The 18,889-nt window shown below is 31.1% G+C and overlaps 1 protein-coding gene across 2 annotated transcripts in view; it reads right to left on the reverse strand.

The window, feature by feature from the left end:
* The window catches only part of LOC143072261 (protein mono-ADP-ribosyltransferase PARP6-like), a 46,887-nt gene that overhangs the window by 18,835 nt on the left and 9,163 nt on the right, over positions 1-18,889 (reverse strand). For both annotated transcript variants that reach the window (XM_076247119.1, XM_076247120.1), the window contains exons 6-19: positions 17,580-17,643; positions 17,223-17,313; positions 14,495-14,564; positions 14,016-14,114; positions 11,892-12,041; positions 11,198-11,456; positions 9,993-10,088; positions 9,246-9,338; positions 5,878-6,003; positions 5,040-5,173; positions 3,780-3,828; positions 3,249-3,361; positions 1,396-1,468; positions 454-558 (exon numbers count right to left, since the gene is read on the reverse strand). In XM_076247119.1, the coding sequence (XP_076103234.1) occupies positions 454-558; positions 1,396-1,468; positions 3,249-3,361; positions 3,780-3,828; positions 5,040-5,173; positions 5,878-6,003; positions 9,246-9,338; positions 9,993-10,088; positions 11,198-11,456; positions 11,892-12,041; positions 14,016-14,114; positions 14,495-14,564; positions 17,223-17,313; positions 17,580-17,643 (1,522 nt within the window). The remainder of the gene's footprint in view (positions 1-453; positions 559-1,395; positions 1,469-3,248; positions 3,362-3,779; positions 3,829-5,039; positions 5,174-5,877; positions 6,004-9,245; positions 9,339-9,992; positions 10,089-11,197; positions 11,457-11,891; positions 12,042-14,015; positions 14,115-14,494; positions 14,565-17,222; positions 17,314-17,579; positions 17,644-18,889) is intronic.

Here is an 18,889-nt window from a genome sequence, read left to right on the forward strand (position 1 = left end):
TATACTTAAAAATATCATTAATTTATATATTTCTAACTTATTTGATTCATTCAGAATTTATATAATAGTCATATGTTAAACTTCCCCCTCAGTGAGCACTGAGTCAATATACTTCTTTCAGGTCAATATATCCATATATATTGACCTCAAACATACTCTATAATGAATACAAAATATAACAGTTTGTCAAACTTATTATTGAACAATTTGTTATAAAATTAAAATTTCGGATAACCAATTCTTCTTATCTTTACCCTTTAAGGAATTACTGTAATATTTTTTCTGTCTTTGAAGATATAACATAAACCAGTTATAGTGCGAAAACCAATGTGTCTTCGAAGGACGACGACAAGGACGACGAAGACGAAGACACCAACGTCATACCAATATATGACCGCAAATTTTTTTAAAAACATTGTATTGTTTCATCCATTACTAGTATTTCTAACTTACCTCTTTCTTTTTGCCTCCCCCACTAGCATACATTCTAGAATAACCAAATGATGTCCCTGCATTAGGACTTAAGTAGATTCCTTTACCATAAGCTGCACCATTTACCTATAATAGTAATTTATACATAAACAAATATCATCTCATGGAATCTTAAAATATTCCCTTTAAGAACAAAAATAAACATATTGGCATTATGGTAAACAGGAAGTATGTGTATGACATTATGCGCTCATCCATAACAAATCATGGAGAACAAGTGAAACTGTGAGCTTCTGCTCACTGATGATACCCCCGTCCAAATGTGTTCGGTAAACAGGAAGTTGTCGAGTGATGAATCTGAAAACGCATCACACGGTATAGCTGACTTATATCAAGTCTGAAACCAAATATCAGAAATCCTGGTAGTGCAGTTCCTGAGAAAAATGTGACGAAAAATTTTCAACTTGGCCATCAGGTGTAAAAATGATACAAGTGTTCGGTAAACAGGAAGTTGTCGAGTGATGAATCTGAAAACGCATCACACAGTATAGCTGACTTATATCAAGCCTGAAACCAAATTTCAGAAATCCTGGTAGTGTAGTTCCTGAGAAAAATGTGACGAAAAATATTCATGGGACGGACGGACTGACGGAAGGACAGACACAGGTAAAACAGTATACCCCCCTTTTTTCAAAGCGGGGGTATAATGAAGACGGAGTGCATGTAGTAACCACTGACCCACAGTAGGAAAACTGTCAATCGGTAGTTAATTAAGATTGACTTCAAAATCTCAGTGTTTACAGGCTACTGATACAGTAGTTCCACTCCACTAGTTAGACAACTTGGTCACAGAGGCCTCATTAATAGAACTATATTCATAATCATTCTTTTTATCTATGTCAGGTTGTCTTGCAATTAGCAATGATTTCAGGTTCTAATTTTATACATAATTGTCATACTAACCTGTTTATTGGTTCCTGATGCTACTATTAAACCTTGTCTAATTATAGAATGCCAGTTTTCTACAGCTGAACCACTACAATAATATAAAACAGATTGTGATCACGTTTTCTTTTAATCATTGGAAATCATGTCAATTTTTGCATTCAGTATTACCCAGGAGCAACCATAGTAACTGGTATACAGAAAATCAGATGTCAGTAATTTCTGTTACAGTTTCATTGGTTATCTTTACCAATACTCATATTTATAACTTAACATTAAAGATTTTTTGAATTTTGGTGAGAAGAATCATTTATACAAAATAGATATTCTTACTGTTTTTTTACTTTTATCTATAAAGCAAATATGCCCACAATAAAAAAAATCTTTTAATTTCATTGGGTTATTTAGTAACATAACGTCTATTCAAGAAAGGCAGACAATTTCTGTTGAATTACCAGCAAAAGTTTTCAAACCTTCAAATAGAATTTGCCAAACTTGAAAGACAACTATGTATTATTATGATATTAGCATGCCTTCCTATGGATGTGTTATGCTGAAAAGAAACAGTGTTAGGAGATTAGAATTTTACCTAATAAATTTGAGATTTGTTATACTTCATGAATTTTAAGTATATCAACTTTTATAATAGTAATACAAAGATGACAAAAAATACATCATAATGTCCTCCACAACATCCTTGCAATGTATAAATGTTTTGGTCATTCAATTCTACAAAACTGCACTGAAATCAAATTGAATACTGATTGCATGGGAAATAACTCTTCATAATTCCCATCCTTTCATCAATTCAAACAAAAGTTGTCTCCCTTGTAGTAAAATTTTCAAACATTAGACGTGTTTAGATTTCTGAGCTGATCTAAGATTTTTTGGTAAAATTCTTCATAAAATTAAAAAAAAAACCATTATTTTCTCATAAAACATTTGTCAGAAGGTATTCATATAAACCCTTAAATTTCAAATTTTTCATTCCATAACTGTTAGTTTTTTTTAAAAATCTATTATAAAACCGATTGTATGGTTTTAAAAGACCCCAAACTTTGAAAGTAAAATTATTATAAATTTTATAGAACATCAAATGAGAATTACTTTGACTTGAAAATTTGCCATGAGAAAAGTGAATTTGCAGTTAGAATAGTTTAAAATAAATTTAGACCAGAGGTGACACCTGTTTATATCTCTTAGCTGACACCTTTATCTCACCAAATTATAAATAACTGCATTCATTTGATTTTGTGTGTATTGATTTTTGTTGATCTAAGAAAACAATGCATTTTTGTGCTTTCACCAAAGTCTGCATATAGAAAATATATGGATTACAGGGCTTCCAAAAAATATTTGAGCCAGCCAGACATTTTATATCTGATCCCGATTTTTAATCCCTTAAGACTAAGTCACAAAAGGCAATTATGGTAATCAGACGGCCATTCCAATGATTGACATTACATTAAAAAAAAAAAACGATTTTAAACTTTACTTTGATATGATATGAATTTGATATTCGGATGTTACTGTTAAATTGGCAGTGCATCATTCAAAGTATGCACATCAGCGTGCTCCTATCTGCCTTAAACTTTTTATTTGTGCAAATTGACATTGTCAAAAACTACTTTCGTTTTCAATCGTGAATTACGTAAAAATGACCGAAAAAGCCTTGAAAACTAAAAATTATATGACCGTTTCATGCTTTGCCCAGCCGGACTTTTACCGGACATTATACAAATGACCGGAATATATGACCGTTTTGGAAGCCCTGATGGATTACCCATGCCCATAAATCCATGAAGATGGGTACCCCACGAATAAAATAATCTACAGTCATGACAGTATACTACAAATAATAATCTACATACTGAAAAGCAAAAGTACTGCCATATTTGTCTTTAGCTTCTCTAAATGCAGCCTCTTTTGCAGGTGGACTGCTGAGTAACAAATACTGGAATGGTGTCTTCATAAATGGTATTCTCTAACAATAAGAAAATAATATAATTCTATAATATGACAGTGGATCTGAATTACAAATAAAATAATACAAAGTAAAACCTTTTGCTATCTTATGATGACCTTTACTTTTATAATGTAATATAATAAATTTTATAAGCGTTGTTGGTTTTTTTTTTGCAAAAATTACTACACCTGCAGGATTGTGTAAACTACTTGCAAAAATATTCATGATAATTAAGACCGAGGAAGCAGGACCTTTTTTTTACATTTATCAAACACTTATAAACTGTCTTTAATAATTCTGAAAGGACATATTCAAAAAACTTTGCACAAATTGCTGGTACTGCCATTGTAAGTAAAGCCTCATTTCACAACAAACATTGATCTTTTTTTTTGACTTAAAGCTTAATTCAAATGCAAGTATAATTTATACATCTTACCTTTTCTGGGGTTAATTTTACAATATGAGACCTATTACTGGTAATTATCCTGAAAAAATAATACATATATTAGATCTGTTTGACATGATTTGTCATATAATAGGGTTTGGAGGGGATTAACAGAATAGAGAATAATTAGCCAAACAAATTAACAGCATAACATTGGTTTTAGAATTTACAGAATAGAGAGTAATGGACAACAGAAATGAAGAATATAGAACCCAGTGTCTTGCCTATTTTAAGAAACTTATAAATGTTTTAAAAACTTTAACTGCAAACTGTATGTAATGTTACATAATATTAACCAGAGTGAATATTGTGGATGCCGCCAACGACAGGATGCAGGATCGCTATGTCTCGCTTTTGCGACAAAAGTAGCAGGCTTGACATAAAATGTAACCCCATCCAGTCCCTCATATAAAATTGTGATAGAAAGATGAATTTACCTCATGTAAACTGGGGTATGGTTGTTGCTTATGGTTTACTCTATAACAGATCATCAAAAACATTGTAAAAAAAGTTTGTAGCTTTTTTTTAACCCATTAATGTTAGACATGTTATAAATACACATATACTAAAAGTCTTATCTACACTACAATAATAACAAACACAAAGCAATGCATTTAGCCGTGCAGCTGGCCCCTCAACAAAAATGTGTACCAGTTCAGTCATAATGGGTCATACTTAACTCCAAAAACATACTTATTCATAGGTTTCATAACAACTGAGAATGGGATATCACTTGATATCAATATGAGTTATTTAATTTCAATCTAATAGTAAACAAGGAAGTTAACTATTAAGGATGATATACAATTACTGTCTTTTGATGAGGTAACTATGCCATTTTATTGACTTTTGAAAAACTGATATTCACTGAGACCGATGGCCAAAGTGAATATCATTTTTTTTAAAGTCAATTAAACCACATATTTACCGAAACAAAAGACAGTAATTGTTTTATTCCATATCTAAAGAGAAAATATTGTATTTAATGACAAATATTTATCCAAACCAATTGTAGATCATTGTACATCAATCATTTTACCATAACGTTACATGTAAATGTGTGTAACGTTTAGCGCAGTGAATAACACTTTTCTGCAGGAGAATATGCTTTTTTAATTTAAAATCCAATTCATATAGAAAAACCTACTAAAAATAATACTAATATGGAATAACATTATTTATTTTTTTCTAAATATATACTCTCCACTGCGGTAAAAGATGACATAATTTATTTTCATGATCTATACTCACCATTGAAGTAAAGGATAACATAATTTATTTTTAGAATCTAATGTTTTCTTGATATCACCAGAAGACAATGCTGTCATTTGTTCCATTGACATAACATGCTTCAATATTTTATCTACAGCATCATAATCTTTATGCTGCAAAATAAAGACAAAAAATCTCAATAAGTCTGATAAAGCCATAAAACAAACAAAAACTAGTTTGAAATATTTGAAACACTTAAGTTTGTCTACTCCCAGGCATATATGTCTTAGCTGTACTCGACACAACTTGTTTTAAATTTAGAATTCTAACTGTTTTGATATAGTGCTACTGATGAGTATTATTTGTAGAAGAAATGTATGTCTTGGCTCTCAGTCATAAAACTTTACTCAGTACTCAGAGTTCAAAATTTGATTGGTTGATTTCTGAATCTGAGTATAATAAACGTGCTTGAAACTTTTATGACCACAAGGTCGGGAGTAAATAGTTATGAGCTTGGTATCTTTGATGAACTATCAGGTATAAATGTAAATTTTTTTTTTTTTTTTCTACAGATCTCCACAGGTTAGATATCGATTTATTTATCAGTACTTTTAGTTAAGCAATAAAATTGCAAAAATATATACCCACCCCTAAATTCCATCTGTTAAAGAATGATCACAAACAGGGATACAACAAACTGGAAAATATACCTACTGAACAGGTATGAACCTAGAAATCACAAAATTCAGACTCTACCAGAACCAACTTTTTTAAAACAAAGAAGTGTTTTTGCTTAATTTATAAAATTATTTCTGATTCAATCATAGATCTAAAATATATGAATAATTTCAATATTTTTAATTCAGCTATAACTTACTTTAGGATTTAAAGCTAGTTCATTAGGGTCACATGGATCTACAACTGTTGGATATGGGTCAAATATTATGTTGCGTCTACTATGTTTACTTGCAGCTTTTGTCATGGTTAATAATAAATCTACTACCTGCAATGAAAAAACAAAAACAAAAATAATCATAACTCATTGTTTGGAAGGACTCAGTTTGGTAAGGGCTATATTTGGCCCCAATTATAAAATTGAATGGTATAAGATGAAATATGTTTTAAGTTGTCTTAAAGTCACGTGAGAAAGTAAAATAGAACTATTTGTATCAAAGTTTTATTCTAAAACGTTGATTTCTACATCAAAAATAGGTCAAAATAAGAGATTTTGACGAAATTTGGAAAAATTTGTCGGATTTCAACCAAATTAAGGACCAGGAAACATAGAGTGCAGGCTTCGACAAGCTAAATATTCAAGTAAAAAATGTAAAATGTCATTACAAACATTGTGTTCAAAGATCTTTTCTGTCGACATATGCACTCTATGTTTCCTGTCCAATAATCAATGCAAAATTTACCAATTTTCATTGATTTTTCTTGAAAATAAAAATGAGTACTGTTTGTGACATCATCAGTAGAACAAGAAACGTAAATTTTCAACAAAACGCTTGTTTCCTATCTCGTCAATGAATTAGCCATGAATCATTTGGATATAAGTCAATAAATCCTACTTTGAATTTTAAGGTAAAAAAGAGGGCCATTTTAGGGCATTATCGAACCTACTCCTTTACATCACTCATGATTTAAGTAAAATTTTCGTCACCATTTTTCTGGCTTCTATGATCTTCTAAGGGGAAATGTTTAGTATTCATCTGCAGCATAATAATATTAATTGTTGCAAGTTATCAATCTTTACATCAGGTGTGCATTCACTTCTTATTTGACAATAGTTTGAAACTTTACACCACCCATTGTAACCATGAACAAACTTTTCTCAACTCCCATTGAAGAGAATTATCTAATATTTGGTCTGCAGCTTGTCTGGCAAAAAAGCTGTTGGACATCAGTGTAATCTCGGACTACTGATACAAATATAGTTTAAAGGTTTACAGCAATAATTGTACAAGGTAAACTTTCTTTAAACTTGTTTGCTCGTATTAGTTAAAAAACTATTTTTAGTCTACAGCTTGAAAATGTTCAGTTGTAACAAGTGAGCAATTTTCACATCTTCCACACAGCCTCTTCTGTTTTGCTGATAATATATAGTTTGATATTTTACAAAACTTTTTGTACAAGGAAAGTTTTCATCACAATTTTTTGTCTTTAATGAAAGGAAATAATCAGTTATGCTTCAGTATACATGTTTTCTAAATCAATTTGCCTTTTCAGTGTCTAAAGGACTATGGGTAATCTCATTGTTCGTACACCAAAATGAATCTCAGTGTCTAAAGGACTATGGGTAATCTCATTGTTCGTACACCAAAATGAATCTCACTCTCAGTGTCTAAAGGACTATAGGTAATCTCATTGTTCATACACCAAAATGAAACTAAGTGTCTAAAGGACTATGGGTAATCTCATTGTTCGTACACCAAAAGGAAACTCAGTGTCTTAAGGACTATGGGTACTCTCATTGTTCGTACACCCAAATGAAACTCAGTGTCTAAAGGACTATGGGTAATCTCATTGTTCATACACCAAAATGAAACTCAGTGTCTTAAGGACTATGGGTAATCTCATTGTTCGTACACCAAAATGAAACTCAGTGTCTAAAGGACTATGGGTAATCTCATTGTTCGTACACCAAAATGAAACTCAGTGTCTTAAGGACTATGGGTAATCTCATTGTTCGTACACCAAAATGAAACTCAGTGTCTAAAGGACTATGGGTAATCTCATTGTTCGTACACCAAAATGAAACTCAGTGTCTAAAGGACAATGGGTAATCTCATAGTTCGTACACCAAAATGAATCTCATTGTCTAAAGGACTATGGGTAATCTCATTGTTCGTACACCAAAATGAATCTCAGTGTCTAAAGGACTATGGGTAATCTCATTGTTCGTACACCAAAATGAAACTCAGTGTCTAAAGGACTATGGGTAATCTCATTGTTCGTACACCAAAATGAAACTCAGTGTCTAAAGGACAATGGGTAATCTCATAGTTCGTACACCAAAATGAAACTCAGTGTCTAAAGGACTATGGGTAATCTCATTGTTCGTACACCAAAATGAAACTCAGTGTCTTAAGGACTATGGGTAATCTCCTTGTTCGTACACCAAAATGAAACTCAGTGTCTAAAGGACTATGGGTAATCTCATTGTTCGTACACCAAAATGAAACTCAGTGTCTAAAGGACAATGGGTAATCTCATAGTTCGTACACCAAAATGAAACTCAGTGTCTTAAGGACTATGGGTAATCTCCTTGTTCGTACACCAAAATGAAACTCAGTGTCTAAAGGACTATGGGTAATCTCATTGTTCGTACACCAAAATGAAACTCAGTGTCTAAAGGACAATGGGTAATCTCATAGTTCGTACACCAAAATGAATCTCAGTGTCTAAAGGACTATGGGTAATCTCATTGTTCGTACACCAAAATGAAACTCAGTGTCTAAAGGACTATGGGTAATCTCATTGTTCGTACACCAAAATGAAACTCAGTGTCTAAAGGACTATGGGTAATCTCATTGTTCGTACACCAAAATGAAACTCAGTGTCTAAAGGACTATGGGTAATCTCATAGTTCGTACACCAAAATGAATCTCAATGTCTAAAGGACTATGGGTAATCTCATTGTTCGTACACCAAAATGAAACTCAGTGTCTAAAGGACTATGGGTAATCTCATTGTTCGTACACCAAAATGAAACTCAGTGTCTAAAGGACTATGGGTAATCTCATAGTTCGTACACCAAAATGAAACTCAATGTCTAAAGGACTATGGGTAATCTCATTGTTCGTACACCAAAATGAAACTCAGTGTCTAAAGGACTATGGGTAATCTCATAGTTCGTACACCAAAATGAATTCAATGTCTAAAGGACTATGGGTAATCTCATTGTTCGTACACCAAAATGAAACTCAGTGTCTAAAGGACTATGAGTAATCTCATTGTTCGTACACCAAAATGAAACTCAGTGTCTAAAGGACTATGGGTAATCTCATTGTTCGTACACCAAAATGAAACTCAGTGTCTAAAGGACTATGGGTAATCTCATTGTTCGTACACCAAAATGAAAATAACATTACATCATTGGTTGAATTTGTATTGTTTAGAACGTTTAAACCCATCATAATGTTTCGGTATAAGCTTTTGAAAATATTACTCGGAATGCATAAGTTTTTGAAACAGCCAATTGCATGCATGATTTTCAGGTTACATAAAAAGAATAATACTTACCTCAGCACCAGTAGCAATATCTTCAGCAGCATCACTCATGACACCTAATGTTTGGAAGGCAAATATACATAACTCTCTGGAACATACTGCGGGCTAAAATTAAACACAGTATAGGTATGCATGTTTATAAATAGTTGGAAAATATAATGAAACTTCAAATCAAAAGCTTGAAGTATTAAACTTTAAAAGGGAACTTTACATTTTTCAAAAAATGTAAACTGTTTTGAAAAAATTGATTTATACTTTGCCCTTGCTTATTAAAATAATGACTTTTTAAAAATTAAATCTGGTCTATCTCTTCCTTTTTTCCTAATGATTAAAATATGAAATCACAAAAGTCAGTTATCTCTTATAAAAAAACTCCAAGCAAATAAGATAACTAGAATGATATAGTCTAAATATAGACCTTGTCCCACTTTTGATACAGGGCACACATGTGCTATCCTAGAATGAAATCAATCTAACAATAGCTGTATACCGATGAAAATTAATCTTATTCAAAGAATAAAAGAGTTCCAAACATTCAGAAAAGGTAATAAAAATAAATAAAAACAAAATAAACCAAAATGGGTATAAAAAAACACACATGACAGGATCAGGGAAAACACTTTAACCCAAAGTACCTTGTATATTTCAATAGAACCCCTCTAAATATTAAGAGCATTCAATGTTGAATTTGTTTATGATAAAGTAAAAATACATAATTATAAAGCATCAATAATATTTAATAAATGTTATATTTCTTACCTTAAGCATAGCTCCATTTTGAAAGACATGTGGTTCATCACAAACAACACAATACTCATTCAAAGTTGGTAATCTCTGTCTGGAATACTGAAAAATCTATAAATAGACAATAGAGATCTCATTTAAAGTTGGAAATCTCTGTCTGGAATACTGAAAAATCTATAAATAGACAATAGAGATCTCATTTAAAGTTGGAAATCTCTGTCTGGAATACTGAAAAATCTATAAATAGACAATAGAGATCTCATTTAAAGTTGGAAATCTCTGTCTGGAATACTGAAAAATCTATAAATAGACAATAGAGATTTATTTAAAGTTGGTAATCTCTGTCTGGAATACTGAAAAATCTATAAATAGACAATAGAGATTTATTTAAAGTTGGTAATCTCTGTCGGGAATACTGAAATATCTATAAATAGACAATAGAGATCTCATTTAAAGTTGGTAATCTCTGTCTGGAAAACTGAAAAAAATATAAATAGACAATAAAGATCTCATTAAAGTTGGTAACCTCTATCTGGAATACTGAAAAATCTATAAATAGACAATAGAGATCTCGTTTAAAGTTGGTTGTCTCTGTCTAGAATACTGAAATATCTATAAATAGATATGAGATAGTTAATGTAAGCATACTATATCTTATAAAATAGACATCATAACACTCATTCAATTTCAGTAACATATCTTTTTATCTACATATTTTAAACATGTTCATAACCTCAGTTTGTCAGACTTAAATATCCTTCATGACATCTGTTTTTTATTTAATGCAAGAAGTTTCAAGAAGGAAGCAAAATTGTAAGACAAAGTTCCAAAAAAATAAATACTGATATCTGAGAAAAGAAATTTTTGAGAACATCTGATATATTCATAATAATTTCAGATATTTTTACTGAAGATATTGCACCTTGTTTTATAATAATCTTAAATATATTTCTTTCTGAAAGAATGAATGGGACTTGATTTTTACAAGAAATTTTGGTTTAACAGAAGACCTCAATGGGACTTTAAGATGACGAACAGCAATGAAAACACTGCTGATTTGCATATTGTGTTTTTTGCTGTGCATGTACTATTCATGCCCCATAATCCTTCTTTATTCTATAAACAGAGTTGTTTTATAAATTTTGTACCTACAACCTCATCTTTTAAGTGAGCACAGATTTAATTAGGGTAGGAATTCTATAATCTATAATAAATCATACCTGGACTAGAAAGCCAAACTCAGGTTCAGGAATTCTTTTAGAATTTTTACCAAACCAGGTGGATGATGGTTTTAAATATAAATCAGCTGTTTCTGAAAGTTCATGTGATTTTCTAGTAGCAGCACTGCCATGACTTATTTGTCTAAATATCTTTTTCTTCTTTCTATTTTCATGTGGCACAGAACTCTGTCTTTCTGTTGTTCTTAATTCTTTCACTTTCTTATCTTCTTTCTTTGTTGATGATGTCTCTGACTGCAAACTATAGATAAACAAAATATAATCTAAATTTGTGTTAATATATATAAATCTCATGAACTGCACATCACCTTTCTATCAAATTTATTTTTCTAACATTTTTTAATCGTATACTTCAAAAAGTTTTTAAAAAAAATGAATCCACAATATTTTAAAAATGTCACTTCACAGGTGTACTAAGTTTCAAGTTGAACTGACCACCATTTCAAAGTTAACTTTGTCTGGAATATGTGAGATATATTCACAACTGGACCTTGAGGAACAAACAATTAATCAATCATAGCTAACTACCCAAAACCAGAACCCAAAACTTTAACTTGAATGGTATTAGACAAACAATCATTGGCAGAGCATAAAATACCCCCCCCCCCCTTTTCCCTCCGCTAATTTCTGTAACTCATAAAAACCAAACGGATGTGTATGAAACCTCAAAACTTACCTATCTTTATTAGCAAATAAATTATTTATAGCCTCTAAAAAATCTCCTCGACTAAGAATAAGGGCATCTCTAGCTTGTTCAGCAGAAAACCCAATCTCCATAATCCTGGCTAAATCTTTATCCTCAATCATTAAAGCTGCCTCTTCATCACTGTTACAAATATACAATTCATTCAAGGTGAAATAAACTCAAGTAAATTTTGTTCCATTTTGAGCTTTAACGAGGGATAAAATTAACAAATATCACAACCCAGACCATGTGTAAATTTACAAAAAATCTATGGCTTCCATTAACTATTTTGCTTCTAATAGGACAAATAAAGTCACTAAAAATCTGAAGCAAGGATGGGTATGCCATGTGTGCAGCTGTTCTATTTTACCCACTGTTAGATAATGTACAAAAAATCTAATAGATCTGTAGCTTGCATGAATCATTTCTTAAATAACCTGTAGAAAATATGTGATTGATTCATTTGCCATTTTAATTTACATTTTTTCTCGTAAGCTACCATCAAATTCACTGTTGACACTTTGTAATGAAAAAGCAACTATGTTGACTTGCTGAAATCAGTAAATGTGTGAATAATGCATTAGAATAGAAAAAAGTAACATCTAACTCAAACTTTTATTTTAATGCAATATCATCCGAGTTTAGAAGGTAAACCTAATGGAAAACCTTTACTTGGTCGTTTTCATTTGTATGACGTTATGTTTTGAAGTGAGGTTAATGCGCCAAAAACATTAATGGAATTTCACGGAATTTTTATTTATTTTGATTTTGTACATGTATATATCCAATCTCTAATGCATTAATTATTTTTGTTAAGCATCGAAATCGACATAGCATTTGCACTTAGGTTATGATACATGTGGACTTACGTTGGAGGTATATTCTAACAGCCATTATTATGTACATCTTAGAGTCTGCCCCAAGGATCCGGAAATTTTTTCACCTAATTTCGGTCATTTTGGGATAACTTAAAAGTTGGTGCCCTTTTTAAACAAAGATTGTGTGTATGCTCATACAGTCATATTCGTAGCATCAACGAACTTGTTTAACTGTTGCATCGCATTTACTTCAGAAATTTCCCTACCATGTTCCTTAAAATCGATCTTGAGTAATAAAAGGAAGGCACCAGTTTAAAAATGAAATGATTTTAATGACTTAAAACAATAAATTTCTCAAACTTCTCTTACGTTTCTTTCGATTTTGAAGACAAAATTATAACCGGATATTTTACGACAATAGTAAAACGACCAATTCCGGACTCATTTCCGGGATTAGTTTTGTTTATCAAATTCACAGGAAATCGTCGGCTTTTTAACTGTTTTACCTTTAATAGTGTTTGAATATTAATTATAATAGTTGGACTTGTTTAATTTAGCATGAAATCATTTTTAATTTACGATTTAGTGTCTAATTTGCGGAAGAGAATTTCAAGCATGCGTATTAGTAAACAAAGCACGTGTGTTTGTAGTGAAACAATATTTTGTTCTACGTAAATTAATTTAATTTTAATTTAATTTTAAATCAGAATTGACAATTGTCTAAGCTGAGAAAAGTAATTAAATAATGCAGACAGTTGTTATGAACTTTTAATTTCTTTTAGATATTAGTTCTCAGCTCGTGATTAATACAAAAATTAATTAAAAACACAGGTAAAGAAAAGAGATTAGCGATCATTAGCCAATATTTCCCCGAGGCATTACTATAGTTATTATGAGGGCCCTCAGGATTATAACACTTTACTGGAGTGGCAGTTTTATTACAGGAAAAGGATAGCAACAAAAAATAAGTTCAAAGTGGCGATTTAGACAATGTTAGAAACTCGATCTCAACGAAATGACATTGAATGACCGAAATTATTTCTGTAAAAAAATAAAATTTGTCCTAAATCCCAATTACTCATTTAGGACAAACTACTTTCAGTTTAGGTCAAGACTGGCATATATGACCGTTTCCGGACCCTTGGTCTGCCCTAAGTATATAGATATATCAAAAATTTTAACATGGTGTTGTTTACAAAGCAAAAATAGAACGTCATATTAGAATCGAAGTTTTAGAATAAGTTATTTTCATCAATGTTTTAAGGAAATGTTGCCTCCATATTCTTTTTATACATACCTTACTTGGTTAATGACAATTTCATGTCGCTTATGATATTCATCAATCATCCTGTTACTATTTTTAGGCCATTGATGAAATACAAAAGTCTCCATTACCCTACAAAGATATCAATTTGTAAATTACTTATATACAATATAAATACATCAATTTGTAAATTACTTATATACAATATTCAGACATCAATTTATAAATTACTACATACATTATGAAAGTTCTGTGAATAAAATTTCTATTAATATAAGATATCATAAACTTGTGTAACAAGTCTAAAAGTAATTGCTTTTTGAATAGTCTTGTTAGAACTGCTTCTTGCTACCTCATTTAAAAGTAAATTGTTGTAATATAGAGCAATAAATAAATGTAATTATTTATAAATAACTGCCAAATATAATTAATATATTCTAGTGAAAAATCAAAATAATTTATATATAATAACTTTTTCCAATATACATTGTATGTACAAGACAGGAACTTACTTGTTCATCTGACTTGAAATCCCATTCTTTTCATTTCTAGATGTCTGAAAAACTTCCACTTTTGGAGGACCTTGCAAAATAAAGAATAAGTTAGTATGAACAACGTGAATGTATCGTGAATGAATCGAAATGTAATTCTTATAAGCATGAGTCTTCAATGGAAAGTACCGGTATATGCTATTTATACAGCAGCTTTTCATTAAATTGAACCAGGTGCTCCACAGGGCGCAGCTTTATACGACCGCAGAGGTCGAACCCTGAACAGTTGGGGCAAGTATGGATAAAACATTCAAGCGTGATACAGCTCTGAATTTGGATTGTGATCAAATTTTTGACATTACATGGTTTTTGTTTACACAAAACAAATGTCAAGATTTTACAAATCAATTAAAGATTTCTTCTTCAAACTTTTTAAATCTAAAATTAAATAGTTGATCATGACACAGCATAGGTTTCTGACACAGAACGAATGTGGTCTAATGAACTTAAAAGTTTTTTTTTGCCTTTGAGCAATTCACTATGCTGTTGAATATTAATCCTCTCAAAAAAATGTTTGAAGAAATTTTCTTTTTATTTATGAATTCTGAAATGAATAAAATTTAACCCCCCCCCCTTTTTTTTCACATCCCCGTTTCCCTTTTTCCAAAACTGATATCAATTCAAATTTCTAATGGAGTTTGCAACAATAACTACTCTTTTAAATACATCATAAAATATTAAAATGTAAAATAAAGTGCTTGTTATCACTGAATGGTAAAGATTGGTTGGTAGTAAAAGTGAATATACATTGTTTATTGTATAAAACAATAAAAAAAACTTCATCAGCAACATTTTATATTGGCAAATTTCCAATGAAGTTATTTACATAAAGTTATTTGCAAATAAAAATAGAAAATGACATCATAGTCATGTCTGGCAAATGTCCAACATACATTATCTAAAAACATTTTAGATAAGATAAGGAAAAAAAGCTTCATCAGCAACATTTTATATTGGCAAATTTCCAATGAAGTTATTTACATAAAGTTATTGGCAAATAAAAAAAGAAAATGACATCATAGTCATGTCTGGAAAATTTCCAACATATATTATCAACTACTATTCTATACAAAGAAAGATAACTCCAATTGAAAATTAATTGCTATTGCACAATATTGTGCAATTAGATATTTCTTGCTATTGCACAATACTTAATATGGAATCCTGATTTGGACCAACTTGAAAACTGGGCCCATAATCAAAAATCAAAGTACATATTTAGATAAAGCATATCAAATAAGCCCAAGAATTTAATTTTTGTTAAAATCAAACTTAGTTTAATTTTGGACCCTTTGGACCTTAATGTAGACCAATTTGAAAACTGGACCAAAAATTAAGAATCTACATACACAGTTAGATTTGGCATATCAAAGAACCCATTTATTCAATTTTTGATAAAAATCAAACAAAGTTTAATTTTGGACCCCCATTTGGACCAACTTGAAAACTAGGCCAATAATTAAAAATCGAAGTACATTTTTAAATTCAGCATATCAAAGAACCCCAAGGATTCAATTTTTGTTAAAATCAAACTAAGTTTAATTTTGGACCCTTTGGACCTTAATGTAGACCAATTTGAAAACGGGACCAAAAATTAAGAATCTACATACATAGTTAGATTCGGCATATCATAGAACCCCAATTATTCAATTTTTGATGAAATCACACAAAGTTCAATTTTGGACCCTTTGGGCCCCTTATTCCTAAACTTTTAGGACCAAAACTCCCAAAATCAATATCAACCTTCCTTTTATGGTCATAAACCTTGTGTTTAAATTTCATAGATTTCTATTTACTTATACTAACGTTATGATGCGAAAACCAAGAAAAATGCTTATTTGGGTCCCTTTTTGGCCCCTAATTCCTAAACTGTTGGGACCTAAACTCCCAAAATCAATACCAACCTTCCTTTTGTAGTCATTATTATTGTGTTTAAATTTCATTGATTTCTATTTATTTAAACTAAAGTTATTGTGCGAAAACCAAGAATAATGCTTATTTGGGCCCTTTTTTGGCCCCTAATTCCTAAACTGTTGAAACCAAAACTCCCAAAATCAATCCCAACCGTTCTTTTGTGGTCATAAACCTTGTGTCAAAATTTCATAGATTTCTATTAACTTAAACTAAAGTTATAGTGCGAAAACCAAGAAAATGCTTATTTGGGCCCTTTTTGGCCCCTAATTCCTAAAATGTTGGGACCAAAACTCCCAAAATCAATACCAACCTTCCTTTTGTGGTCATAAACCTTGTGTTAAAATTTCATAGATTTCCATTCACTTTTACTAAAGTTAGAGTGCGAAAACTAAAAGTATTCGGACGACGACGACGACGACGACGACGACGCTGACGACGACGCCGACGCCAACGTGATAGCAATATACGACGAAAAATTTTTCAAATTTTGCGGTCGTATAAAAATTTATAGCCATACTAGGAAAAAGGCCACAAATGCAATAAAAAAGTATTGATACACTTCAGTTATACATAGCATTTGTGCAAACTTCAGTTTTGGAAGCAGAGTTGTAAATATGATGATGAAATGACCAAAACAAAATGTGCTACTTTATTTTCTCGGTTATACCGCTACCTATAGCTAATTATTCATATTCTTCAAATAAAACATCTGTAAGCTAATGAAATGTAAAATAATTGATTTATATTTTTATTCAAATATGTTGATAAAACTTACTTGGTATGTCGAGATAATTTGTATATGACAGATGAAGACAAACACTTAATGGTTCTTCCTTATTAAGTTTCCATGCTTCTGCTACAGAGGCCTGCAAAAAATATAAAATACGTAAATGTTATCTGCAAGTCTAATAAAAAAAAGAAATATTGAAAAAATATTTTTGAAATTTTGCATTGAATAATGTCTTTTACTAAAAAAGAAGTTTCTGTCAAAGAGTTGTATGGAATAAATGATCACTATATCTTGCTTCAAAGGCTTTTGATGCAGATGTTATCAAAATTTTTCCATCTTGTCACAACCAGTTTAAATGATGTGAATATCAGAATAAATGAATCAGCATAAAATGTTACTTACATCAATAATAGAACTAAGTGGTAGATTAATCTGTATATCTATCTCATCTATGGCATCTAGTAATCTGGAAATATATATAGAGAGACAATTCAATTTTTTGCAAATCAAAAAAACAAACTTGAGGTTCACTAAATATAACTAGAGGCTCTAAAGAGCCTGTGTCGCTCACCTTGGTCTATGTGCATATTAAACAAAGGACACAAATGGATTCATGACAAAATTGTATTTTGGTGATGGTGATGTGTTTGAAGTTCTTACTTTACTGAACGATTTTGCTTCTTACAATTATATCTATAATGAACTTTGCCCATTAGTAACAGAGAACTATATTTGGTAAAAATTTACATAAATTTACCAAATTAATGAAAATTGTTAAAAATTTACTATAAAGGGCAATAACTCCTTAAGGGGTCAATTGACCATTTAGGTCATGTTGACTAATTTGTAGATCTTACTTTGCTGAACATTATTGCTGTTTACAGTTTATCGCTATCTATAATAGTATTCAAGATAACCAAAAACGGCAAAATTTCTTTAAAAATTACCAATTGGAGGGCAGCAACCCAACAACCAGTTGTCCAATTCATTTGAAAAATTCAGGGCAGATAGATATTGACTTGATTAACAATTTAACTTCTTGTCAGATTTGCTCTAGATGCTTTGGTTTCATAGTTATAAGCCAAAAACTGCATTTTACCCCTATGTTCTATTTTTAGCCGTGGCGGCCATCTTGGTTGAATGGCCAGGTCATCAGACACATTTTTCAAACTAGATACCCCAAAGATGATTGTGGCCTAGTAGTTTCAGTGGAGATTTTGTAAAGATTTATGAAAAATGGTTAAAGATTGACTATAAAGGGCAATAACTCCTAAAGGGGTCAACTGACCATTTTGGTCATGTTGACTTATTTGTAGATCTTACTTTGCTGAACATTATTGCTGTTTACAATTTATCTCTATCTATAATAATAGTCAAGATAATAACCAAAAACAGCAAAATTTCCTCAAAATTACCAACTCAGGGGCAGCAACCCAACAACCGATTGACCGATTCATCTGAAAATTTCAGGGCAGATAGATCTTGACCTGATAAACATGTTTATCCCTGTCAGATTTCCTCAAAATGCTCTGGTTTTTGAGTTATAAGCCAAAAACTGCATTTTACCCCTTTGTTCTATTTTTAGCGGTGGCGGCCATCTTGGTTGGTTGACCATGTCATGCCACACATTTTTTAAACTAGATACCCCAAAGATGATTGTGGCCAAATTTGGATTAATTTGGCCCAGTAGTTTCAGAGGAGAAGATTTTTGT

Source organism: Mytilus galloprovincialis, chromosome 4 (genome assembly GCF_965363235.1).
Source record: "Mytilus galloprovincialis chromosome 4, xbMytGall1.hap1.1, whole genome shotgun sequence".
Taxonomy (NCBI): domain Eukaryota; kingdom Metazoa; phylum Mollusca; class Bivalvia; order Mytilida; family Mytilidae; genus Mytilus; species Mytilus galloprovincialis.